The sequence below is a fragment of the Peromyscus eremicus genome, chromosome 9 (assembly GCF_949786415.1).
Source record: "Peromyscus eremicus chromosome 9, PerEre_H2_v1, whole genome shotgun sequence".
NCBI lineage: Eukaryota > Metazoa > Chordata > Mammalia > Rodentia > Cricetidae > Peromyscus > Peromyscus eremicus.
In genome coordinates this window covers 70,287,828-70,313,180 of record NC_081425.1, presented here as the reverse complement: position 1 = coordinate 70,313,180, position 25,353 = coordinate 70,287,828, and the positions used below count along the sequence as shown (strand labels likewise).

The 25,353-nt window shown below is 47.6% G+C and overlaps 2 protein-coding genes and 4 non-coding genes across 7 annotated transcripts in view; 5 read left to right on the top strand and 1 right to left on the bottom strand.

The window, feature by feature from the left end:
- Nucleotides 1-249: 249 nt before the first annotated feature.
- Trnal-uag (transfer RNA leucine (anticodon UAG)) lies at nucleotides 250-331 on the bottom strand. The gene has a single exon. It is a non-coding gene; the product is annotated as a tRNA-Leu (tRNA).
- A 4,771-nt stretch (nucleotides 332-5,102) lies between these two features.
- Nucleotides 5,103-5,175, top strand: Trnat-ugu (transfer RNA threonine (anticodon UGU)). Its single transcript has one exon. It is a non-coding gene; the product is annotated as a tRNA-Thr (tRNA).
- A 963-nt stretch (nucleotides 5,176-6,138) lies between these two features.
- On the top strand, nucleotides 6,139-6,225 carry Trnay-gua (transfer RNA tyrosine (anticodon GUA)). Its single transcript is given in 2 exon segments — nucleotides 6,139-6,175; nucleotides 6,190-6,225. It is a non-coding gene; the product is annotated as a tRNA-Tyr (tRNA).
- Nucleotides 6,226-7,258: 1,033 nt separating this feature from the next.
- Trnap-ugg (transfer RNA proline (anticodon UGG)) lies at nucleotides 7,259-7,330 on the top strand. Its single transcript has one exon. It is a non-coding gene; the product is annotated as a tRNA-Pro (tRNA).
- Nucleotides 7,331-7,787: 457 nt separating this feature from the next.
- Nucleotides 7,788-18,520, top strand: Ang (angiogenin). Its single transcript, XM_059274465.1, has 2 exons — nucleotides 7,788-7,884; nucleotides 17,897-18,520. The coding sequence occupies exon 2, from the start codon at nucleotides 17,915-17,917 to the stop codon at nucleotides 18,476-18,478; it is 564 nt and encodes a 187-aa protein (XP_059130448.1). The 5' UTR covers nucleotides 7,788-7,884; nucleotides 17,897-17,914; the 3' UTR covers nucleotides 18,479-18,520.
- The window catches only part of Rnase4 (ribonuclease A family member 4), an 18,831-nt gene continuing 1,265 nt past the window's right edge, over nucleotides 7,788-25,353 (top strand). The window contains exon 1 of one of the 2 annotated variants that reach the window (XM_059274466.1): nucleotides 7,788-7,884. The gene's annotated coding sequence lies outside the window, so the exon portion shown is untranslated. The remainder of the gene's footprint in view (nucleotides 7,885-25,353) is intronic. The other variant, XM_059274468.1, reaches the window with a different exon arrangement.

Below are 25,353 nucleotides of genomic sequence, written 5' to 3'. Positions count from 1 at the left end.
CCGCTCGCCGTACCTTACCGCTCGCCGTACCTTACCGTCTGTCTGACCTTAAAGGGAGCTTGACACTACGGGGTAGTGCGTTTGATTACATTGTGAGCTCCCTGCGGTTCGTTAGGTTGAGTCCTTTTTCTGTTCACACATCCGGTCTAGTGGCAGGAGTTCAGAAAATACAATCGCATTTTCACGGGAGAGCAAGCAAGGACAGAGTGAAGACCACCGAAACCACCAAAGCCCTGGGAAGGAAAACACTGGCAGCGGTGGGATTCGAACCCACGCCTCCGAAGAGACTGGAGCCTAAATCCAGCGCCTTAGACCGCTCGGCCACACTACCAACGCGCCTGTCCCCTTCCGTGTACACTAGCTATTTACATTATTCCATTCTCTTTAACTCGTGCCCTGAAATCCGGAGTTAGAAGATTGTCCTATCGCGTTGCGCCCCCACACCGCTAGCTAGGCTCTGGAGTGAGTGGGTTAAACAGACTTTCCTCCGGAGTGGAGGCCCGCACCCTGCTGGCCGCACCCAGAGCTGGACCGCGGCGGCTTCCCAACGCACGCAGACCGCTGCGGGGTGCAGCCGCAGCTCTCCTCCGCCCCGCGGCCCCCCACTGGCTGGGCGACTCCAAGTGGTTTTTCTGGCCTTGGAATTGGAGTTTTTCGGTTCGGAGGGCCAGAGACGCATTCATCGAGAGGCCCGAGGCTAGCCCAGCTCCCGGGTGCTCCGGAAAACCCGCGTGCAGAAGCAGAGCGCGCCCCAGCCTCAGCCAGAGCCCCCAGCCTGCAGCTTGTGTCTCCCCACCGCCCCGGGCGTCCCTCTGAGAGGGCTGTCTGCAGGCTGAAGAGCCCTGTTCCCTTTCTTGAGAATCCGTATCTTGGCGTTTGTCCAGAGTGTCGCCAGCGGCTGCAGACGCGTTGTGCACTGCGTGGAAGCCGTGCTGGCTGGTGGCTGCAGGAGGAGATGACAGAGGCTCCCTTCCCTTCGGACCCAGCCCAGACTGAGTGAACCAGATCGGTGCTCCACGCATCCAGAATTCTGAGATGTCGGCGTGCCCTCGTCACATTCCCCCTCCCATCACTCCCCCTCCTTCCCGAAGCTCACAGGTCCTCCGACTTCGGGAAGAGTGGCCACCACACCGCAGATGTCACCCGTTAGCTTCTGGAGTAGGATCCACCAAACATGAGCTTCCGTACTCCCTGTACAGGAAAGAGGTCGCACGTCTCCTAATTGCAGCTGGTGCAAATCACGGAACATCGCTTTGTTGACCCTTTTGTTTGTGCGTGGCAGTAGCTGAGAATTGACCCCACTACTATTATCTAGAAAAACGGGTGACTATCCCAGCAAAAGGCTGGGGTTGGGATTGGGGAATGTTTGAACAATTTTTTTTTTTTTTCATTCCTTAAAAGGAAATTGTGGTTCCCTGGTAATACTCAAAGTACATCTTCCATTTGACTAAATTCGGTATACTTAGAGGCAAATTTCCACAAAGAGGCAGCAAGCCTGGAGGCTGTATATGTCCCTGATCCTGGCTTAAGTCTTCTGCAAACAGTGAAGTCAAAGTTGAAGAAAAGGCACCCAGACCTAGCATAATTCTGTTGTTTTCTAGGGGTCATGCTCCAGTTCTTTTTCTCCACCTATTAAAGAATTAAAAGGTAGGAAAAAAAAAATCAGACGCAGCGGGCAGCAACAGGTAACAAACTTTTAAGTGAGCACACGCGCGTGTGCACACACACATACACACACACACACACACACACACACGAGGGTGCGGGGACGCATACAGGAGACAGACTCCCCACAAAATGGGAAGGGGGTCTAGAAACTGAAATCTGTTTTCCCCTGGAGGGCTAGGAATTTTAAGTCGTTTTGGTGGCGTCAAATGGGACCATTCCTCTTGTTTTGGATTGAAGGGCCTAAACAGGGGGGATGGGGGGAGGTGGTGCTGCTGATAGACCCAGAACTTCAGGTAATCAAGACTGGCCTTGAACAATTCTGATCGGCCTAAATCAGTCAAACAGAAGCGGAGTCAGGCTGGTAGCTTTTGTCCCTGCTCAGAGGGAAGAGGAAGAAATTTCTTAGAAGTTTGCCGTCTTTACTGTCTGTCTGTGCCCTCCTTCCCCTGTCTGGCTATCAGAGATCTGCCTAGCTCCCAGTCCCTCGCTTCTTTAAGACTAGAAAATTATTTTTGTTTCTGAATCTCTTGTTCTCCTCCAGTGAAGGGATTTACAATCGTTGTGTGCACAGGGGAGTTTGTTCTTTGAAAGACACCAAGAACCTGGGAATACCCAGTTCAGAGATTTTCCCGGTGATACTTTTACTATCTTCCTTCAAGAGTGCATAACTTTAAAAAAAATATATGTTTTTATTTACGGATACCTGTGTGAGCCTGCAAGAATATGTGTATTTAGTGTGTGCAGGAGCCCTCAGAGGCCAAAAGAGGTCACTGGGTTCCCCGAAGCTGGAGTTATCAGCATTTGTGAGTCACCATGTGAGTGCTGGGAACTGGACCTGGGCGGTCCAGAAGAGCAGCCATCTCTCCAGCCCATAAGTTTTGGGCATTTGTGATGGCTTGTTGAGTCTTTTCTTGGCTTGCTTACCCAGCAATCTGAGTTTTGGTCCCCAGAAGTCATGTAAATAAAAATGGAAGGAAAACTGATTCCACAAAGTTGTTCTGACTTCCACAAACCTACCAGACACAAACACAACAACGATGAATAATAATAAAAATTCTGGTGGAAGGTGGCAACATGGCTTGGTGGGACTCACTTGGTGAAAGGTTGGTCTCTGACGCCACACTCCAGCTGCAGCATTCAATGGCCCCCATGCAGACAATAAAGCATATAAATGTTTTAAAAAGAAAAAAAATTAATTGTAGAGCCAGGTATAATGGAGGCAGAGGCAAAGGCAGGCTGATTTCTGTGAGTTCCAAGCCAGCCAGGACTACATAAAGACCCCAGCTGAAAAAAACAGTTAAGGGCTGGAGAGATGGTACCTCATCAGCAACCCGGCACTGTTGGAGCCCACTAGGTTTCCTAGTGGCTGTACCCAGCAGGACTGCATGGGAGGTTGATGGGACCACTGGCCTGGGTACCAGGTGTTTGTATGGGTCTAACTAGCACGGAGGAGGTCTTTTGCGCCACACCTTGGCATTGTTATAAATAGCCCTTTGGAATAAAGCTCTGGGCCCGTTTGGATAAGGATCCAGTCCCTCCCAAGTCTATCCTGTGTTTTCTCTCTGCTTCTTAACTCTCTAAGTCTCTTATCCCTCATTCCTCAAGAGTTCCTGGGGTAAATAATTGGGGGGGGGGGGGGCTGGTCCCCTACACAGCACCCACATGGATCACAACTGTCTGTAACTTCAGTTCCAGGGGATCCAGTTCCCTCTTCTGGCCTCAACCAGCCCCCAGGCAAGCAAGTGGTGGACAAACATATGTGGAGGCACAACACGCATACGTAAACTAAGAAAAAAAAATTAAAACAGAAAGTAACCTTTCGAAAAGTTAATTTTTACTTATTGATTGATGAGACTGTCTCGCTCTCTGTGTGTGTACCCTTGGCTGGCCTTGATCTCCGGATCCTTAGGTCACAGTCCCTACAGCGAGGTTTACTATTCCCAGTTTAACTTTTTTTTTTTTTTAATTTATTTTTGTGATCCTGGACATTGAACCCAAGACTTTGCAGTTCAGAAAAGAGCTCTACCGTTCAGCTTTACTCCCAGACTTACTTAATTTAACCTCATCATGACCTTAGCCCATAGACTCTAAACACAGGCGTATTCTGTGAAGAGCACCCCCTATTTATCCCACCCAAACCCTGACATCTCTGCACATCTGCCCCTTTTTGCAAATATCGAGGTATGATTGAGTCTCCTCTCCTTTCTGTCCGCCGTATTTAAAGGCAGCAGGCCTTCGCTTCCCTGCGTCTTTTATTCTTTCCTCTGTAGCCCGCGGCTGTTACAGCTTTGGGCTCGCACGGCTCTGGTGTCCTAACTCTCTAGTCTCTCCTCCCTTGAGTTTACCTTGCATGCCTTGCTCCGTGAATTTCCGTTTCCTCTTTCCCGGAGGGTCTAACGGCATTCCTGTCTCCTAGCCTGTCTCGGCTCTGGCCACTTCGAGGAGGGTGGACCCACCATGTTCTAACAGTGTACCCTTAAATATTGGTCCTCCTTGGACTTCACTCATAATTTTCTTCTACCAGGAATCGTCAGACTTCCCCCTCACCTCGGGATTGTACAAATCTCAGCCTCCCCCTATCCCGAGACTTAGCCCACCCCTTCTAAGGGCCTTCCACATGGTTTACTTGCAAGTTACACCGGGCACACCTGCTTTTCATTTTGGTTTCACAAAAAATTGAAAAAAAAAAAAAAATTCCCGCGGACACCAGGCACCCACGTGGTACACAAAGAAGTACGAGGGAAGAAAATAAAGTAATTATCAGGGAAGCAAATTAACAGTAGTAAAGTCTGAATCCCTATCTAGTTTCTAGTGTAGAACCTAGCACAGAATTGGAATTGGAGAATTCGGAGCCTGTTGAACGAAGGAAAGAATTAAATGGCGAACTAGGGATTGCTTGTTCTGACCTGAGGGGAAGGATCTTTAAAGAGGCATGCGGCGGAAGTTTGGAGTCCAGGAGAAAATCCAGATGTGGGAACATCAGTTCTGCCCAGACTTGTAATAGGCTTTATTCCTTACGCTGGAAATCTGTTCACTGTCTGAAGGAAGCACCAGAGGAGGACTCTGGTGGGGGTGGGGTGGGGGGTGGGGGTGGATGGTAGTGGTGGTGGTGGTGGTGGTGGTGGTGGTGGGTGGTGGTGGTGGTGGTGGTGGTGGTGGTGGTGGTGGTGTCGTCCCCGGAGTGGTCACATTTCTACAAATTGAGGATAGTAGTGACCCCCATCAGAACCCACCACTACGCCAATCCCAACAAGCCCAGAGTCTGTAGACTGAATTCCCATATTGCATACGGGAATAGAGTGTATACGGGAATATACTGTAAATGGGAATGGACTAAAATATAATCCAAGTTTGCCTTTTTTCCTACAGTCGGGCGGCCGAAGAGCCAGCAAAATTATCCTTTTGTAAGAAAGAGAGAAGAGCGCTTTCCGTGTGGCCCTATAGCTCAGGGGTTAGAGCACTGGTCTTGTAAACCAGGGGTCGCGAGTTCAAATCTCGCTGGGGCCTACGCCTAAGTATACTTTTGAGGAAGCTTGCTGAAAATACTGCGCTGCTCGCCTCTCAGTCCTCCGTCCTTCGTTCATTTTTAATTCTGCTCGCCGCGCTCGAGTGCAGTCCCTCACCCCCCGAGTTCTCTGCACCCTGGGAAGGCGGGGTCTCCGCCTACAGCCTGTTACGCGTAGGGAGGGAGGGAGGGAAGAAAGGAAGGAGAACGGGCCTCCTCCGGGCCCTGGGATCCCGATACTTCACAGTCTGGAGCAGGCAATAAAGCGCTGCAGTCGAGGGTGAGACCTAGGTCACTAAACCATGGTCTGAACTCACAGAGGCTGCGGTTATGGCTTCCTTTTAAAAAGAATGCTTTTTCTCCAAGGAGAGCTTTTTTTTATTTTTAGGATCTGAGGTTGAACTTGGAAAACCTCACGCTGGGCAACGGCGCTACCACCAAGCCGCGCCTCCAGTCCCCGGGTTTCCGAGCTGCCGTGGCATCCCACGCCTCCAGTCTCCGGGTTTCCGAGCTGCCGTGGCATCCCGCGCCTCCAGTCCCCGGGTTTCCGAGCTGCCGTGGCATCCCACTCCTCCAGTCCCCGGGTTTCCGAGCTGCCGTGGCATCCCGCGCCTCCAGTCCTTGGGTTTCCGAGCTGCCGTGGCATCCCACGCCGTCCCGCCCGCAGACTAGGTGTGCAGAATGCCGCGAGGTCCGGGTGCGGAGCGCACGGTCTCAGATCTCTGGTGCGCGCGTCCCCGCATGCAGGCGTGCATCCACCCCGTAGGCGGGCATCCGCAGCCCTGGCTGCGTCTGGCAAGGCCGGGTGGGGCAGGACGGCGGCCCTGGTGGGGTGTCGGCAGCTTTCGGCACATCGGGTGCTGTCAGCAGATCCGAGTCCTCACCGCTAGCAGATCCGAGTCCTCACCGCTAGGTGGTTACCTACCCACTGAATACGGCTTTCCGTGGAGGTGGCGTTGTGCTTCCCTTCGATAGCTCAGCTGGTAGAGCGGAGGACTGTAGGAGCAGTTGCAGCCATCCTTAGGTCGCTGGTTCGATTCCGGCTCGAAGGAGTAGCCTGTCTTTTGGGCTCTCCTTTGTTGAAGGTCTGAAGATAGATCGTCCTGACTGACAATCCTCTTTCCCGAGAATGGACACAATAATTTGTCCTTGCCCGGTCATCATCGTTAGAAACAGAAAAACAAGACACTTGGCTCCTGGCCCTCCCCTCATTGTTTACTTTTAGTTTCTAACCGAGCCTAGCCTGCTGCCCTATGTCCTAAGCCCAGACGCCAAAGACCACAAGGTAACAGAACCTTGTGGACATGCTTGTGTGCATGTTCTCAGTCCTCTGATGGCCCGCAGGACTCTGGTTTGCGGGGGAGAAACAAACAAACAAACAAACAAACAAACAAAACAACCATAACTGACCCCGGCGATTGCCCCACTAACTGGCAAAGAGGCACTTTATTCATTTAGGTGTTTGTGTAGCATCTGACGTGAGTTGGACATGAGACTGCAAGAGTACAAAGTTCAGATGGGTCAAACTCTTCAAACAAAGGAAGTGAGGTTGGAAACGCAATTCCTGTTCAGGAAGACTGCGGGGTGGGGGTGTCTGCAGACTGTCAGAGCCTGAGCAAACGGATTCTCCTCCAGCCACTGGCCACCCGCCGCCTCCTCCCGCCCCCAGTGTTGTGTGGCTGCAGGGGTGGTCCGCAAGTGCGCGGAACGCGTCCTGCGCCTGTCGGAGGCTCCTGACTCCACTGTTCTGCAGCCGAGCTCCACCCGGAGCGGGCAGCGCCAACCCGGCTCGCCTCTGGCTCCCGGAATAAACAGGCGTGTGACTTGAAATCTGAAAAGCTACCTCCTCTGATCCCATTCTGAGCCTAGAGTTGTCCGGGATGTGGATAGAGACTAAGGGGGTGACAGGCCCAGAATTAATGGATGGGAATTGACAAAGATGAGGTGATAGTTAAATAATACGCAAGAGAATGCCCCTGTGAGGAGAAAAAGAAAGAAAAGAAACTGCTGGCGCGACCTGACAGCTGCTCAGCGCCAAAATGTTTAGCGTAGACCGAGGGACTGAAAATCATATCAGAATATCACGGCTCGTTGGTCTAGGGGTATGATTCTCGCTTTGGGTGCGAGAGGTCCCGGGTTCAAATCCCGGACGAGCCCTGTCGTTTTACACTTCCTTTGTTTAGTAACTGGAAATAGTTCACTTCTCTACAAACTTTCTTGTGCTATGACTATCCTGCGAAAGGGAACGGCACCCACCACAGGACTGCACAAAACATCAAATTTCTGGGTTCTTAGAGCTCCCCAGGGAACCTCCCAGAGTCCCCCAGGGTCTCTGTAGCATCAGTGGCTTTGTATTCCTCGTGGTGGTCCTCGGGACATCTGCCAGTCTGGTTTCTGCGCAGAACCCCACACTGGTTCCCTGCTTGGAGGCTGGGGTCACTTCTTTGGGTTCTGCAAGCAGGGCCCAGCGGGGAGGGGCATCCTTGGAGAAATGGGGTGCGGTCGGTCCCAGCCGCCGAGGCTGGAACGCCCACCCTCTGCTCCTCCGCACCCCGCCCCAATCTGTCTGCGTGGCCAGGCAACGCCGACCTCACCCATATCCCGGACGAGATTCCGAGATTCCGAAGGAAATTTCGTTTCTACTCTTCGGCATCCCACTAGGAAAACAACAAGGGTGAGAAACAAAGCCGCCGCCTCCAGTTGCGCGCCAGGTGGGTCTCTCCTGCTCCGCCACAGTTTGGAAGTCCCTTCCAACCGAGGGCGGTTGTGGGGCTCCTGGGAGACGACACCTCGAGTCTGATTGCGGAGCTGAGTGAGGTGTGGCTGGGATCAACTCTTGCCAGAGTTGGCGATACCCTTTCCAGAGTTCCCTTTCCACAGCTTGGCAGAGTCCAGCGTGGATGGCCATTGTCTAGAGCCCAGGCTCGGAGGGGACCATAAAATCTGTGAAGGGAGGAGTTCCAGGAACCCCGCCCGCGTTTGCTCAGATAAGGAAGAGCTGAGGGTTCCTAGGTTGGTATCAGATTTGTGAAAAAAGCCCTGTGAAGGTTGTTTGTGCACGCGTAACTTTAACATTTGAGGACGGGTGTTTTCATTTTCTATTTCCTGTCTCCCGCCCTTAACTCACCCTTAAGTGTGTTGTGAAATTTTGGGAGACAAGCGTCAACAACCTCCTCCATGCCTTCTTAGTGGGCGGTTGGGATTCTCTTGCTCTGAGACAGCACACCAAACCGTGGCAGTACAAATGATGGAACTTGTTTGTTCAGGAAGAACAGTAGGAACCATGGCCTTATACTGGGACATCTCCAGGGGGCCAGGATCTTCCCTCTGTGACGGCAGTAATCTTTACAGTTAGTTCACACATGCGATCGCTGAAAACCTCAGTAGTGTATCTATCCGAACAGCCCCTGGCTGACTCCCCGGAGCAGCCTCAGCTGTTCAAAGAGCAGGCGCACCACTCAGCGCTGAGCCAGTTTGCTAGTCACAGCGGCTTTAATTCAAGAAACTCTTCGCTGATAAAAGGGGAAGTCAAATGTTTGGGAGATTTATGGAAATAATCAGTGTTGGTTTCCTTTAAATAATTTTCAGTACTACTTTAAAAATTAGTTTTGATTTCTCTAGAAAGCATTCCAATGGGATATAAAAGTCGTGCCGTGCATTAGGAAGCTTATGGTCGCAGGAATGTCAAATGTTCCTCGGTCAATTAATGTTCCTTCCTTTGTTCTTCAATTTCCTCACCTGTAAAATGAAGGTCGAGAGATTGTCACAGGCTGCCCCCTCTTCTCCTCTTGATTTCACGGAGTGGTGGGATATCAGTAACACCATTCGGATAATGTGGAGTCGAACTGCAGTTTAACAGGAGTTGTTTAGAAAAAGTGGACGAGCTATGGCCAGGGTCAGAGACCAGGTCGGAAAGAGTCATCAGTGAAGCAGCAGTGTCTCAGCTTTAAGGATGCAGAGCTCTGCATGATCTCTCATCCTTGTTCTCTCTGCATCCCGTGGACCGTCTGTGGAGCTGTCCGCTGGAAGCATTATTACAGCCTCCAATTACGGATTACAAAGTGTACTGATGCAGGCTGGAGAAACATCTGTTGAGATTTTCCATTGTATCTATGTTTGAGCAGAGATCAATCTCCATAAACAGTTATTCTGAGAATAACTGGAAGCCAGGACTAGGCCAAAGCCCAGTATGCTGTGAAGTGAATGTTGAATTTGTGTCTTGTTTGGAGATTCAGGGAAGTTGTGTGGATTTTGTTCATGTTCTCCCTCAACCACTTGTGTCCCGACTTCCTCAAGCTCTAGTCCTGTGAGCTTTTCTCTTTTAGCTGCTACTTCTGCCACTGATTAAGTGTTAAGTTAGCATTGCAAAGGAATTTACACAGTTCACCCATGCCTTCCACACTTGGTTCTACAATGAGTGCTAAGGACAGAATCAAACATACACTCTATATAAAGGAAAAAATGACCCAACACTAGAATTCTTGGAAGGAGAATTTCATGCCTCATGTGTCCATGGATACTACTGGCTTGGAGAAGGAACAGACAAAAATTCTAGGAAAGGGGAATGCTTTCGGGAGGTTAAAACTTAGGAGCCTGTCCTGGAACTAGCTTTATACACCAACCTGGCCTCACTCACAGAGATCCATCTGCCTCTGCCTCTGCCTTCTGAGTTCTGGGATTAAAGGCTTGCACAACCCCTGTCTGGTTGGTTAAAACATTGTCTTTTTAAATGAAGACTTTTTAAAATTGCCATTTGTTACATATAAATTAAAATTACTGACAAAGATATAATATTCAGGCCCAGGTATGTTGTTGCTCAGTGGTAGTCTACATAGCATGTGTGAGGCCCTGGGTTTGAGCCGTAGCGAGACACACACACACACACACACACACACACACACACACTCTGTTCATCATTCATAGACTATAACTCTTTGAGTCTTAATAAAATACGAAACTTTTAAAAATACCCATTTCTGTTTCAATATGTGCCAACTTGGAAGAAAAAAAAAAAGAAGTCCTGGCTTTTCTCGTCAGGGAGTTGAGCAGGTTCTAAACCTGCTGAGTGCCAGGTGAAGGGCCAGTGACTTCAGAGAGGGCCTTGACCCCTGTGAGTCTTTGGCTGCTCCGCCACACTCTTACGTAGCCCTAAAAAAATAAAAAAAAAAAAAAGAGGCAGCTCTGTTTGGGCAAGGTGCTGTGTGAGACGAGTAGATTTTGTGTCTCTGTGTGCTGTGGGTTATTAGGGTGAATTGTCTGCCTTGTCGCTGTTTACCAGAAAAGGGCCTCACCGGCTAGAGGAGTTGGCTGACACTTCCCCTGGCGACTGATGAGGCCATCGGGTTTTGCAATGAACTAGGCTGTTCCCTTCTAACAAATGGGTGATTGATGACTCTGGAACTCGGTTCTTCCACATCTGTTTAAAAAGTGATGTGGGATTGATGCATTTAAAGTAGGCCCCACCACACACAGTGTGTCTGCACACCGAGCATTTCGGTGCCCAGTTGGATACCAGCAGAGGTCTTACTCACCCTGAAGGTCCTCAGTGCTCTTGCCTCTCTGTACTTCAGAAACACTTTACATTTGTGCATTCGGCAGAACAAAGTTTGCACTGGTCACGTGGGCAGGAAAGTGTGCTTGTGGTCAGAAGGGTGCTTGTGCCTTCCTTTCCAGAGACTCTAGGACCCTCAAGTCACCAATGCAGAGGGAAGGCAGGCCACAACAGCTTGCTGAGTCGTCTAATCCCAACCCCAGCCTCATTCCCTTGCAGCTCACAGTTGGGTTAGGAGTGCAGGGGGAAGGGAAAGGGGTGAGGACAAAGCAGAACTCCAAGCAGGGCTGTGTGTGCCTCAACAAAGCTGAAGTGTGGAGGCTTGTCCTTTCTAGGTCCCCATGCCACCGTCCTTCTCAAGCTGCAGGGCCTTTCCACTGAAAGTGTCTCCCTCGGGATGTGCACATTCTGGGCAGCTTCATTTTGTTTGTTTGTTTGATTGGTTGTTTGAGGCAGGGTTTCTCTGTGTTGCCGTGGCTGTCCTAGAACTAGCTCCCTAGACCAGGCTTACAGAGAGCCACCTGCCTCTGCCTCCCCAGTGCTGGGATTAAAGGGGTGCGCTTTTTAAAAGAGACTAGACTCCTAGAGATTTTACACTGTGGTCGGGCTATTTTACACAATAGCTCATTGGCAAAGGCAAATGAGCCAACTTCAGCAACATTTGCGGGAAGAGCAGAGCTCTCCCGGATCTATTGCAACACCCAGATGGCCTCATCAGTCCCCAGGGGAGTATCAGCCAACTCCTCTAGCCAGATCGCTCTCCTTAGCGATCAAGCTTTATTTAATAACTGCTCCCAAATCTTGCATCTCTGAACCTCTCAAGAGAAGCCCAGAGAGTTTGCACGGTTAGAGGCTCTAGGTCAGTTGATGAGGACTTAGGTGTCAATCACTAAGAATACAGACATGAGTAAGCAAATATTCTTCTCTGGAAAGGTTCCACCTAATGGAGAGACAATGAGATTAACTAACTCCCAAAGGAAAGTTGACAGCCTGTTTCCTCAGTGACACCAACCTGAGGTGAAACCAGATCCATCCCACCCACACTGTGGGAACTCTAGGTAAGAGCAGTCTTCTCCAAGTGTGCCCTGTCTAGGTGTGAACAAGCCTCCAAGTCAGCGCCCTAGGGCTGCCTGTTTGCATCTTTCCTGCCCCAGCTTCTGAGGGAGTTCTGTTCCTGCTACACAGAGGAACAACCCTGCTGAGGAAGTCTGCAGATACTGACAAGCTGTCTTCTTCCTCCTGCTAGAGCAAGTCAGTCAACAGATGCCCTTGTTCCTGTGCCCAGACTCAACATCCCCAACAGGGTTCTCATGGGGGCCGCTGTGCCCCTCGTCTCTGCCTCTATCCCCTCATATCAACCTGTGGGAGGGGGGTTTCTACTTTTGGTTGTTTTTTTGTTGTTTTTTTTTTTTAGATTAGTGCAGCTTAAACTACACACAAATATTTACACAGAATGATGGAGCAAAACCTAGAAATTGACAAAGAGCTAAAGTATTGCAATCTTGCCCTCCATACAAGATAAACGTGTAACAATTCTTTCAATTTTATATACTTATTTATTTCCTGTATGTGGGTATTTCGTCTGCATGTATGTCTGTGTACCAGGCATATGCAATGCCCGGGGAAGCCAGAAGAAGGCATCATTATAGATGGTTGTGAGCGGCCATGTCGGTGCAGAGAATTGAGTCTGCCAAGAGCAGCCTGTGCCCCAACCACTGGGCCATCTGGCCAGCCCTGAAGATTAATATGTAACAATTCTAGTGAACTTCCATCCTACCACCCTGCGTGCTTTTGGTGTTAGAAGTCTGACCCTGTGGTATATACTGTTTAGCCTCGATGTTTCCTCGTAAGCAGAGCAAAGGTACACAATACCTTCTTTACATAGTTTTGGTGATGGTTAGATGTAGACAACTGGTTTTGTAATTGTACTTTAAAGAACAGAAGGCTGGTAGCAGGGTTTGTTTCCTGCGGGTGGATGAAAAAAAGGAAGAGGAGTCCAGGAAACTGTAAAGGTATTTCTGAGGCTTCAAGAGGCGGGAGCACAGCTGCCTCTCCTTCCTCTAGACTCCTTCCAAAGCAGTTCTTGAAGTTGACCTTAAGATCAGAGATAATGTTTTTGCATCTACCGTGTGGCATATGAAGAGTGGAACCTCAGTCCTACTGTGAGCAAGGGTAAGGACCGTGCACATTAGGAAAGAGCTTTGGAACAGAAGGCCATGCCTAGCAAACATCGTCTCTGAGCAAACATAGTCTCTGAGCAAACATCTGATCCACTAGGTGGTCAATATTTGGCCCGGGCATGCCCAGGGAAAAGGTGAATGACTCCTTGTTTGTCCACTATTGGTGTCCTTGGTTTACATCTCTCTGACAAAGTACTTCCTTAGAAATGCTCTCCCCCACCCCCTCCCATGAGCCCTCTATATAACCAGACTGAGAGGAGCCTCTAGCTTCACCCTGCTGGACCTGGTCTCCAGGAGCAAACAGCTAGACCCCTCTCCAGTCGGAGGAAAGCTGGCCAGCTTTGGTAAGACTCTTCCTCCTGGGTACTCAACTACTCTATTTCCTTCTCCCTGTGCTCCTTCTAGCCATTCATCTATTTTAATGAAACCAATCCTCCCTCCTTAGGACTTCTGGACCCAAGCTCAGGCATTAAAAAGAAAATGAGTCAGAGCCTAATTAAAATGAAAGCAGGTTTCTTTGGGGATAGTTTGTATCCGGGTGAAGATAAGTGAATCGAATTGAGAGCAGGAGACACAGGTGTAGGAGGGATTCCTCAGTTGTGATAAAAATCTTCCAAGGCTTGGGAAACCATTTGCCCAAGGGTGTCTGAACTGTCCTGTTCCCTCCATAACAAGCCTGTGGCTTGGCAGGAATAGAAAGAAAAACCCCGAACCAGGAAGTATTCTTCCAGCACTGTGTCCTACTCATTTCTTTACTTTAAAAAAAATTAAGGATGCTCTTTAAAAACAAAGTGGAATGTGTCCCAAGATCCAAAGATGGCAGGTTGGGGGTAGGAAGGAGGTAAGAGTCGGAGGAAGACTAGGCATCTGGTGTTAGGGCTTCCCTCTGGGAGTGTTGCTGGAGATCCACAAGTCAGTGAGGGTGCAGCTAGGAAAGGTTGTCACCGGACTGACTGTCAACGCTGCTGCAGCTCTTGGGTACAAAGCGCTGCCAATGGGGAGAAATAGGGAACATGGGTTCTTGTGAGGACTGCGAGATTAGTTTAAGAACGGATAGAATGAGTCTAGAGAAGAGTGGGAATGGGCTCTAATGTCAGAAATCTGAATGACTGTCATATGCTGTGTATGGGACTAAGGTTCAGCACCTTTGGCCCTGGCAGATTTACACCTGCACCCCAAATAATCTAGCCGTCACTTGTTTTCTCTCTATTATACTTCACCTGGCTTTGGGGGGATTTAAATGTATTAGGGAGACAGTTGCAAGAGTGGACAGTAGACATTGGTGGTGCTGGTGTGCTGCTGGGATTCGGTTTCTGGATGTTTTAGAGAAACGAAGTTATAATAAGCCCGAGAACTGCGTTAGGTGAGTTGGTAAAAATTAATGTTCAATTTCTGCAAATCAGAAACAAGTAACCCCTTTACCTGGCCACGTAGACCTGACTGCTTTCAAAGTCTAAAAAGCAAGGGTCTTTTTAGGAGACCAAGCCCCCCGTGTAGTGTTAGTCTACTGATGATATTTGGGCTTGGCTTACACAGACAACCTTCACGGAAGATGTGTTTCCGCCGACTGGGCCAAGGTTGTCCTATCACCTCTTCCTTCCAGTGGGTGCCTTGTACCATCAACTAACTTTATATGAATTTGTTCCATAATTCCAACGCTCTGAATCCTGATAAAGGATCTGTTACCCTAGTGAGAACCATAGACTCCCAGACTTTCAAAGCTAGAACCCCTCATGTTTATGTTTATTAAAGCATAGGCCTGGAGAGGAAAAGGAAGTTGATCACCAGGGGGTATTGAGAGTCTGCTGTGAAGCCAGCACTATGATTCAAGGCAAAGAATACAAATACCGCTCAATTGTAGATTATACAGCATCAGGTGATATGGACGGGTAAATGGTTGTTTGCCCAAGTTCACATGAGTAATGGTGTGCTTGGAAACAGAGGCCATGAAATCTGATAGCCGGGTAAGTATCTGCTTTGTGATCTCCTTAGCGCTTGGATCCTCCACGTTATGGCTTTTGCTTTGGTGTCCTAACTACCTAAAGCCTGGCAAGTTTGCTTGCCAGTTCACACTCCCCACAACCTGTACTCCTTTCTACAAGGTTTTAAGTACAGGTTGGTGCCTCCACAGGGGCCAACTGTCCTATCCACTGCTGCCCCCTGCTGATTCTTTCAGGTATTACCCGCTCTTGTTATTGTGTGTGTTTAGGTTGGCCTGGAGCTCACTAGGTAGCCAGGCTAGCCCCAGACTTGCATCAGCCCTCCTTGCCTGTTTTATGATTGCACGCATGCATACACTCTTCCTAATTTCTGAAGAGAAATCACACCCAGGAAAGATAACACCAAGACAAACGTGAAGAGCTCAGCAAGCGGGAGTCCCACAGCTGGGTTTTGCACAGCCAGGCGGCTCTTTTAGAGCAGCCGCTGCACGTGAATGCTGGATATTCTTCAGGGTGGCTGTCCCTTCTACACTCGGGCACCATCTTTTCTCAATAAACAACAAAACACACTCGAGTTTGGTTTTATTACAGATTATTATATGTATGCTAAGGGAAGCTTCTTATTTCAGTACTGTGCAATCACAAGAAGTTGGTCTTCTTTAGCCATATACCGAGATTGTCTACAGTTATCATGAAACAGACAGGGTGGGTTAGCATCAGAGGCTAATTAGGAAGACAGCTCGTTTCCTTCTCCATCACCTGTCTCCCACATGTTAAGTAGGGCCTTAGACCCCCTGGGCTCCGAGATTCCTGCGATCCTTCCTGACCCTGCACTGAGGAGCAGACTACATACAGGCTGAGTGCCTTCTTCACACACACACACACACACACACACACACACACACACACACACACACACACGGTTAAAGTAAAACTGTTCAGACTAACAAGCAAGAGAAACACAAAATAAAATTAATGATTAACTTAATGCAGCTGAAAGGCACGTTTAAGGAAATGAAGAAAAAAAAAACTTTTACCTAGGGCTGATCTTCCCTTTCAGTAACATATTTCTTCAGGCTGAAAGATGCAACATTCTTTGCATTTATTTACAGACAAGGTCTCATGTATCCCAAGCTGCCCTTGAGCTGGCTATAGAACCAAAGATGACCTTGAACTTCCAATTCTCTTGCTTCCATCTCCCCTGAGCTACATTAACTGGGCCTGGTAGTTCTTAATCAAGAGTTTGAGGCCAGCCTGGGCTACAGGCAAGACCCTGTATCCAAAACAATATCCAAAACTTAAAAGTTGATTGTTGTTGCTATTGTTGTTGTGGTTGGATGTGGGGGCATTTGTTATTGGGGTATAGGCCTATATGGGTTTTGTAGTGAGGCGCACATTTGAATAGATGTTCCTCAGAAGCCGTCTACCATGTTTTCTAGGACCAAAACTCACCAGTTACTAGGCTGGGTAGTAGGGGATCCTTATGTTTCCCCCTTCACAGCATGTCCTCAAGCCCAGCTTTTTACTTACTGAACTACTTTCTCCTTATAGAGCTTAAAAAATTTATTGTTATTATTATAATAATTATTATTATTAATATTTTAAGTGTATGTATGCGTGTCTGTGGACAGGTACATGTATGTGTATGTGCCCACACAGGCCAGAAGCATTAGATCCTCTGGAGCTGGAGTTACAGGTAGATGTGAGCTGCTGCTCAGTGTGAGTGTTGGGACCCGAACTCAGGTCCTCTGCGAGAGCAGTATGTGCTCTTAACTGCCAAGCCATCTCCGCAGCCCCACTATGAGGAGGGCTGTTAGGTCTTGGGGTGATTTTTACATTTTTCTCCAAAGACCTAAGGGTATTATCAGACACTGCTTATCACAGACAACCTAATGCCTCTTGATTCTCTGAATTCCAAATTTCATGAGAAATAACATCTTTTAAAAGCCCACAAGGGGTCTAGCTCCAGCTGAGGTACCTTTGGCCCTAAGGTGTGTGGTCTGTGATGGATGCATGTGGTGCCAGGTAAGCTGAGAGCTCTCGAGAGATGAAGGCAGGGGTCTTGGTCTTTGCTCTGTCCTTTCCAGAGAGATCTTACAGCATATTGTAAGTCCTTTGGCTTCATGAAGAGGTCTCAGTTTCGTTTTGTCATGGTTTGTTTTACCACACTGGAAGTTCTTGTGCCTGTGTTAACCACATTACAAACCTAGGGGAGACTAGAAACTGTTCTCCCGAGTCGTCCAAAGGGCTTCTGCAGAGACACACTGAAGAACAAGCCTGATTCCCCCTTTCCTCCGTAAGCATCTCTTCCAGGCCCACTGGTCCATTCTTCCTATGCACTGAATGGTATCTCTGCCCTCTGGGAGAAGTAGACCTGACCCCTTCATACCAAGGTGACTTGCTCTCAACAGTTTTCCTCATTGGTGAGGAACTGAGTGACCTGAGTGCCTGGAACCCCATCTCTGTAGCCTTGGGGGATTGGTTGCCCCTGTGGTCATGGTCCCCGGAAGTCATTCCTCATGGCTCTCAGCTCCTATCTCACCTCAGGAGGCCCCATTGCTTCCCCTGGATGCCACATTTCTGTTTTGTTCTTCTCTTTCTTCCCCAAACGGAGTCTTCTATGTTGCCCAAGCCTGTGTGGAACTCCAGGGCTTGAGCAATACTCCTAAATCAGTTTCCTAAGTAGCTGGGACTTACAGACACACACCACTGCCCCTGTCCTTGGTATATCTTAAAGGTCTTTGTGTCCCAGGATCTACAACAGTTCCTGGGCCCAACAGGGAGTTGAGTAATGTTCGTTATCAAGTTAAGTAATAAGTGACTAAGAATATAACTAGTTTTTAACTATGTTATGGCCGATGTGATCCTGAAAGATAGAGGAAGATGGCTGGGTCATGCAGTCCATTAGGAAGACCCAAGCAGAGGATGAATTAGATGACTGAGGATGACTGATTTATAATGTCCTATCAGAGGGGAAAGTCCTCACCCTTCTAGCCTAAGTTAGAATGTGGTTCCAAGGCCCTACCATTCCTACTATTTTGTTTTTTGGCAGGAATCTCTATTGGAAGAGATGACCATGAGACTGGGCCCCTTGTTGTTGGTCGTTGTGCTGGGTCTGGTTTTGACACCACCAACTCTGGCTCAGAATGACGCCAGATATATCAAATTCCTGACTCAGCACTTAGACGCCGATCCGAAGGGCCGGGACGACAGATACTGTAATCGTATGATGAAGGACCGAGGCCTGACCTCTCCCTGCAAAGATCGCAACACCTTTATTCATGGCAACAAGAAAAGCATCAGGGCCATCTGTGGAGAAGGCGGAAATCCTTACAAAGATAACTTAAGAATAAGCATCTCTAAATTCCAGGTCACCACTTGCAAGCATACAGGAGGGTCTCCCTTGCCTCCATGCCAGTACCGAGCCTCCAAGGATTTCAGACGCATTATTATTGCCTGTGAAAACGGCTGGCCTGTCCACTTTGACGAGTCTATTATCAGTCCAAAGCAAGCAGGCCCCTCGCCCAGAGATGGTTCTGCTTCCTTTAATCCCCTCTTAACCCAGAACAGTGATGGCAACATTCACTGTCAGTGGCCAGAAAAGGAAGTATCTGAAACTTCTCCTGATTTATGATGCACATAAATAAAGATGTCTCTAAAGCCATTAACAATCCGTCTGGAAGAATCACTAGTTCCTACATAATTTAGCTTTTCATATGTTTTCTACTCAGCTGCTCCCTGGGGCGAGAGGCAGGAGCAGAGATGTTCTTCCTTACCTGCTAATCAATGGTAGACTTCATCTTTCTGTGGTGGTGAGGATGATAATTGATTTACAGATGGGACAGATGAGAATTTTCGAAAGAGTCAAGTAATAGGTCACCAAAGAAGCCTTTAGGGAAAGGGTTCCGACTAAATGCTGACACACCAAAGACACCCTCCAACCCACTCTTCCTTTCTCTTACATACACAGCACACAAACCAGCATGAGACTGGGAGCACTGAGGGGCAGACACAACATCATGCTGCCCATCCTCAGCAACTTAATGAGTTCCATTTATTTTTTTTAGGGCCCTCAACTCTGGCCAAACCAGATTCATGGTTTCACACACAGAAAAGAATTTCAAGACTAGCCTGTGTGAAGCAGAGTTGGGGATTTTTACCAATGATAATCTTAACATAGGCTATCAACGTAAAGGTTGTGAGAGAGGCACTCAGAAAGTGCGACATACCCAAATGTGGATGTGGGCTTCCCAACCGAGAGTCTTGGATTAGTCATATGTACAAGTCGGGTGCCTCTCAAGTCACTTCGTAAAAGGCTGCTAGGAAATCTGCCCTTTTCTCTTTAAAATGACTTATTTTATTTTATGCATATTTTCTTTTATTATATGTGTTTTTGCCTGCATGTATGTATGTGCACCACATGTGTGCCTGGTGCCCAGGGAGGTCAGAAGAGTTGCTGGATCCCTTGGAGCTAGAGTTATTGATGGTCCTTATGCGTGCTGGGATCCCAACCCAGGTCCTCTGCAAGAAGAGCAAGTTCTTAATTGCTGAGCCAGCCACCTCAAGCCCCCCTTTCTCTATCTTTTGATAAGTGGGGTCATAAGGTGACTCAGGAGATGCCTTGGATGGAATTACCATCTGCAAAGGTAGAATCAGAAACCACCAGGGGCGCACCCTGGTTTAGCACACGTTCTTTCCTTGGAAATAAGGTTTGCTCTTGGATTCTTGGAAAGTGTGAGTTCACAGCTGGCGAGGATGGTAGGCCTTAAGCAGTGGTGACTTGTGATGAAATACTTGCTTCCCAGACTGCAGAGGAGGGACTCCTTCCCATTCTCATAGCCCCTCTAGTTTTCCTATTTATCCATTGAGTGTCTGCCTCTTGTCTTAAGGAACAGTTTTATTGTTGATTTTAAGGGAATACTCCAAACACATTGCTTTGTCACAGTTAATTTGTTTAAAGTTTAAAAACTTGGCTACTTTATATACTTTTTATTATTAATCTTTTACTTTATTGAGTGATGCTGGACAACTGTGGGGTCCTGAGGAAGTTATAGAAAGATTCCAAGCTTATTTTGCATTCTTCAGCCAGATTGGTCTTCAAGTGTGAAATGTCTCCTGTGGGATGCCGTTGATGCACTGGCCCGCCCACAGGTTCTGTAGGTGGTGTCTTGCTAGGGAAGACTTATGAACACATACCTAGATGTTGTATTTAGAAAACAGTTGCTAATAAGTGAAAACCACCAGTTGGGCTGTCCTGGAATATCTGAATATCAGGGCTGCAGTTTTATCTAACATGTCTCCTACTGCTACCGTTGCCCTAAACTCGGCCCAAAGTCCCACTTTTCCAGTCCTCAAGCTGTGGACCAGTACTTGAGTGAGCCCAGCCTTTCTGACAGTATTCAAAGTTGGGGAGTCGGCTGCTGATGCTCAGCCCAGGAATCACCACCATCTCTTCAGAAAACAAGAAGAAGTTTTCCAATGTCTCTCATTAGAAAAGTTACCTTGAAAAATAAATATTCAATAGGCCAGTGAGGTCATTCAGTGAGGAAAGGTGCTTGCCATCGAGACGGATGACCCAAGGATTTTTGGGGACTCACATGGTAGAAGGAGACATCCTATTCCTGCAACAAACAAACAACAATAACAATAACAATAACAATAAAAATCACATGCCTGGATGGGTCTTTCTCACCCATTGATGGAGAAGCAGTCGAAAACAGTCTTGGTGTTTCTGTACTGAGTCTCTTGCTCTATCATAATACAAAGCTATTTAGAGTGAAATGTCAACTTACAGGGAAGGCATTGTGTCTCAATAAGCCATCTGAGAAACAGAAGACAGAATCATAGGTGACAACAGACAAGAAACACTCTCACATTTCACAGAATGGTGACCATGTGAGGGAGAAAATTTCATGCAATCGAAGAGGAAATTCTCCCGGGAGACACAACATGAATAACTAGACCTCCGATTTTTTGAGAGTGTGATTAACTCTTTAAAATAAAGAGAGTCAATAATACTGAGCATAACACACTGTAGTCAGTTGTTATTTTCTCCTAAGTGAAGAAAGTAGAGGAAGAAAAAAGAAAGAAAGGGAAGACAGTTGGTTCTGAAGACCAAGCTGGCATTCCTTTTTCTGCTCTGCAAGAGTCAATCTCTGGCCCATCTTACACATGGCCTGCTTCTTCCCTGTTCTTCCTATGCTCTTCCTATTACTATGTAGTAATTCTGCCTTCTGGAAGAAGTGGACTTGCCCCCCTCCATCCCAAAGTGATCCTGCTTTCAATTCCTTTCCTCATAGATACATGCTCAAGGATAAAACTGGACACATGGGAAACCATTGCCAGCCTTTACTGACCACTTACTGTATGCTAGGCTTTGTGATAAGACCTCCCATTAAACTGTTTAAATTTTGTTTCTCACAATATTGCAACAGACAGGTGTTATTATGGCTCTGTAACTTATAAGGTGATACACTGAGAGAGGTTGAGGAATCTCCCAAAGCCACGCACCATGTTAGTCTTTTTTCCATTGCTAGGACAACATATTTAAGCTAATCAGCTTAGAAAGAGGAAAGAACACTTGGACACGTTACTTTTGTATTTATGGAGAGACCGTGAATTAGCAGGAGAGCATGGTAGAGTGTATTCTCGCCTCACAGCATCAGGAGAACAAGGAGAAAGGGGCTGAGGTCGATTTAAGGACTCTTCAAGGGAATGCCCTAAGTGATCTCACTTCTTCCTTGGGGACCAAGCCTTGGACACATGAGCCTTTGAGGAACTTTGAAACTCTGAACTGTGTAGCAGCTAGCACAGGAGACTCATGGTGTCCAAAGAAGTTCTTATTGAGAATCTTTGACACAGCGGGAGAGCCTTTGGGGAGAGTCCTGGTTAAAACTATACTAAATAGGAAAGCCTCTCTCTTTCCTGTAGCCAGAGCTCGCCTGGACTTCTGCTATTCCTGCCTTTACCTCCTAAGTGTTGGGATTACAGGTGTGCCCCACCATGCCTGGCAGCGTGTGCTGCTGGCAATAGAACCCAGGGCTCCATGCATGCTAGGCAAGCACTCTACTGACCATCACAGCTTTATCTCCAGTTCCTTCATTTTCTCTTATAGTGAGAGCCTTTGAGATGCACCTATGCGTGTCCACCTTGGACTGCTCCCCTAGGATGTCTTATTGTGTCTTACTTATTCATTTGGTTAGTGTATCTGAAGAGTGTGTTTGCTTTTACCTGAATCCCTTAGGGTTTCTATGGAGCCAATTATCTTGCTATTCCATATTTTAGGTTTAAAAGAAAGCATGATTAGAGAAAGTAAATAAGACCCATGTAAAATGAGAGGGGGTGGCAAATAAACACCCCCTTCTGCTCAAGCTAAAGTAAGTAAGTACTGTGTGTCCCTGCAGAATCTGTGTCTGAGGTCTTGGAGAGACAGTGTTCTGTTCTGATCTCTGCTGCTGTGATGAATACTTGGCGAACATAAAGGAATGAGGTGCTTGACTTACACCTCTAGGTCACACACTCTCACTGAAGGAGGTCAGAGCAGGAATGTAAGTAGGTTGAAGCAGAAACCATGGAGGAATACTGTTGGCCAGCTGGCTTGCAGACTCATGTCTAGTGGTTTTTTCCCCACAGTCCAGGGAACACTGTTGCTCACAGTGGGTTGTACTCCTCTACATCAATTAACCATCAAGAACCCCATAGGCCAGTCTGACCTGGGAAATCTCTTAAGTGAAACTCCCTTTGCAGGTGACTCTTGGCCAGTGGTTCTCAACCTTCCTAATGCTGTAGCCCTTGAATACAGATCCTCATGTTGTGGTGACCCCCCCCCCCCGCAAACATAAAATTATTTCGTTGCTACTTCATAACTGTATTTTTGCTATTGTTATGAATAATAACATAAATATCTGATACGCAGGATATCTGATATGCGACCCCCATAGGGGTCGTGACCCACAGGTTGAGAGCTGCTGCTCTAGGCTAAGACAAGCTGATAGAACGAATGGGCCAGATGTTAATCAAACAGCAGCTTTCTCTGCCTCCGTTCCTCTCAGGACCTCGTAATTCCCCTCTGCCTGACATGGTGTTAGCAGAATGTACTGTTCCCTTTGGGTCCCCTTGATAAAAAAACAAAAAACAAAAAACAAAGCAAACAATAAAAAAAAAAAAAACCTTAGAAACAGACTCAGAAAGAAGCTTGAGAATAATTTTATTGGAGTTTAAAAGAAAAATAATGGATGCAAGCTGTAAACCTTGGCAGCTACCAGAGGAAGAAGATGGAGAAGAGGAAGAAAATAGAATACCTTTAGAGTTAGGGTCTAGGAAAGCAGCCATGCCCAGCAGTGGAGTTCAGCAAGCAGCGCAAGGTAGGGGTGGAGGCAGGGGTCAGAGAAAGAGTAAGAAAGCCCAGAGTTCTAGGAAGGCATGGTTAGAAATTCTGGCCAGTATCTGAAAGAAAGGGGATAGAAAGGACAAAAAAGAAATCATGCTTTCTGAGTAATCCAGAAAAGTTAGCAGGCTGCAGGCCAGCGACTCAGTCAGTGATTGCGCTGAGGGATGGACTTCTGGAAAGGTTAACTGCACTAGCTCATTAAAGGAATAATCGCCCATCCATCTCCTTAGTGTGGTTTTAGATCATCAGTCTTTCTGGGTCGGTTTCTTGGCCAGGTGATTGACAAGTAGAGCTGGATTAACCCTTAAGGAGGAGAAAATAGCAGGTTATTTTCTAATCTTTGGAGCAGAGAAGAACATCATGTAACCACCCAGGGGCAGATATTCCATTCTTTGGACCAGGAAGCCCACAGAGTGCCAAGCTGGTGCTCACCTGTCTAGTGTTACCAGGGAAACAGGAGGTAGGGCCCCAAACCAAACATGAGGGAGGGGCCATCCTCAATGCCCTCAAGGCTACTAATAACTGTAGTAATGCTGTCTCAAATCTGTAGCTGGGAGCACAGAAGTAGGGCACAGATGTGGCTGTGAAATTGGGGGGAGTGTTAAAGAGTAATACTTGCATTTGATACTGGTAATTATCACTTATCAAAGCATAGGCTCAGGTAGAATGAAGTACACATGACCATAAGGCGTTTCAGCCATGGGCGGGATCTGCCATCCTGGAGCCGCATCTTTGAAGAGAAGTACAGTGGTATCTGAACACTCAAACAGGCTCTGAGGGAGGCAGCGCTTGGACTGTACTTGCACTGTTAAGTCTGCTTGATCTTAAACAACTGTCCCTGGTACTTTGAGGTGACCACTTCTCTTGCATCAGGGATGATTTTTATTTGCTCTTGTCAACGCACCTGGGAGTCAATCTGAGGGCTGACCACCAGAGGGCAGCATCTGATAGCCATTCCTAAAACCATTCTTAAAGAAAAGTACTGGCCATGTCTTTATGATCCTGTTTTGTTTGTTTAAATAAGGTTTTTATTAATTCTTTGAGAATTTCACACAATGTACTTTGCTCATATTCACTGTCCTCTCCCAGCTCTTCCCAGATCTACCCCCATCATCCCACCCACCCAACTTCACAGCCTCCTTTTTTATTATTTAAACCATTGAGTCCAGTTTGTTCTGCCCAAATACTCTTGGGTGTGGACTATTGTCTGGGGCGATCAACGTACCAGGAGTCACACATCCTTAAAGAAAATGGGCTCTTCTTCTCTAAGCCGATATCGCCTACCAATGGCTCCTGAGTTAGGGGTGAGACTTCATGCCCACCTCTCCCCTCCAGGCTGGGATTTTGTCTGGCTTGAGTCTGCATAGGTCTTGTGCATGCTGTCTAAACAGCTGTGAGTTCATATGTTCAAGTTCCCTGTTGTGCCCAGAAAACACTGCTTCATTGCAGTCACCCCTTGCCTTTCAATCTCTTCCCTCCCTCCCTCCAGATGATCCCTGAGCTTTGGGAGGAAGGGGGTGTTTGTTTGGTTTGGTTTTTTGAGACAGAGTTTCTCTGTGTAACAGCCCTGGCTGTCCCGAAACTCACTCTGTACACCAGGCTGGCCTCAAAGTCACAGAGACAAGTATTTGTTTTTAACAGAGGTGTAAAGAGTTTCCCCCAAACACCCCTCAAACATGTGATTTACTCCACTAACAAAATAGTCACAGGAGAGGAAAGGCTAGACGGAACTCTGTTCTACCTCATCTTCCTTATTTCCTAGAAACAAGGCATCAAATTGGCAAAACATGTACTTGCTTTGACTCCAGTCTATCTACACCTTTGGGAATGGACATTTCCAGAACAGCAAACACTCCCTAGTGATCATACTAGCTAATGCTCTTGCAAACCTCAAACTCCAGCTCTATGCAGATTTACCTTTCCGTGTATTGCACTCTAGTCACCCAGGCCTGGGTAACTAAACTAACCACCCAGTCAGTTCTGCCCTGGCTTGCTCTGGCGGCTGTACCACCTGTCATTTAGTAAAGAGAATGGGTCGTTTTCTCAAGGAGGTCTATGTTGCCAAACTATTCGCTCTCAGAGAAAAGGGTGGACAAGGTGGGAGCAGGAAAAAGCGAGCA

Coding starts and splice junctions, on each gene's coding strand:
- Ang (XM_059274465.1), top strand. CDS start 17,915: ATGACCATGAGACTGGGCCCCTTGTTGTTGGTCGTTGTGCTGGGTCTG.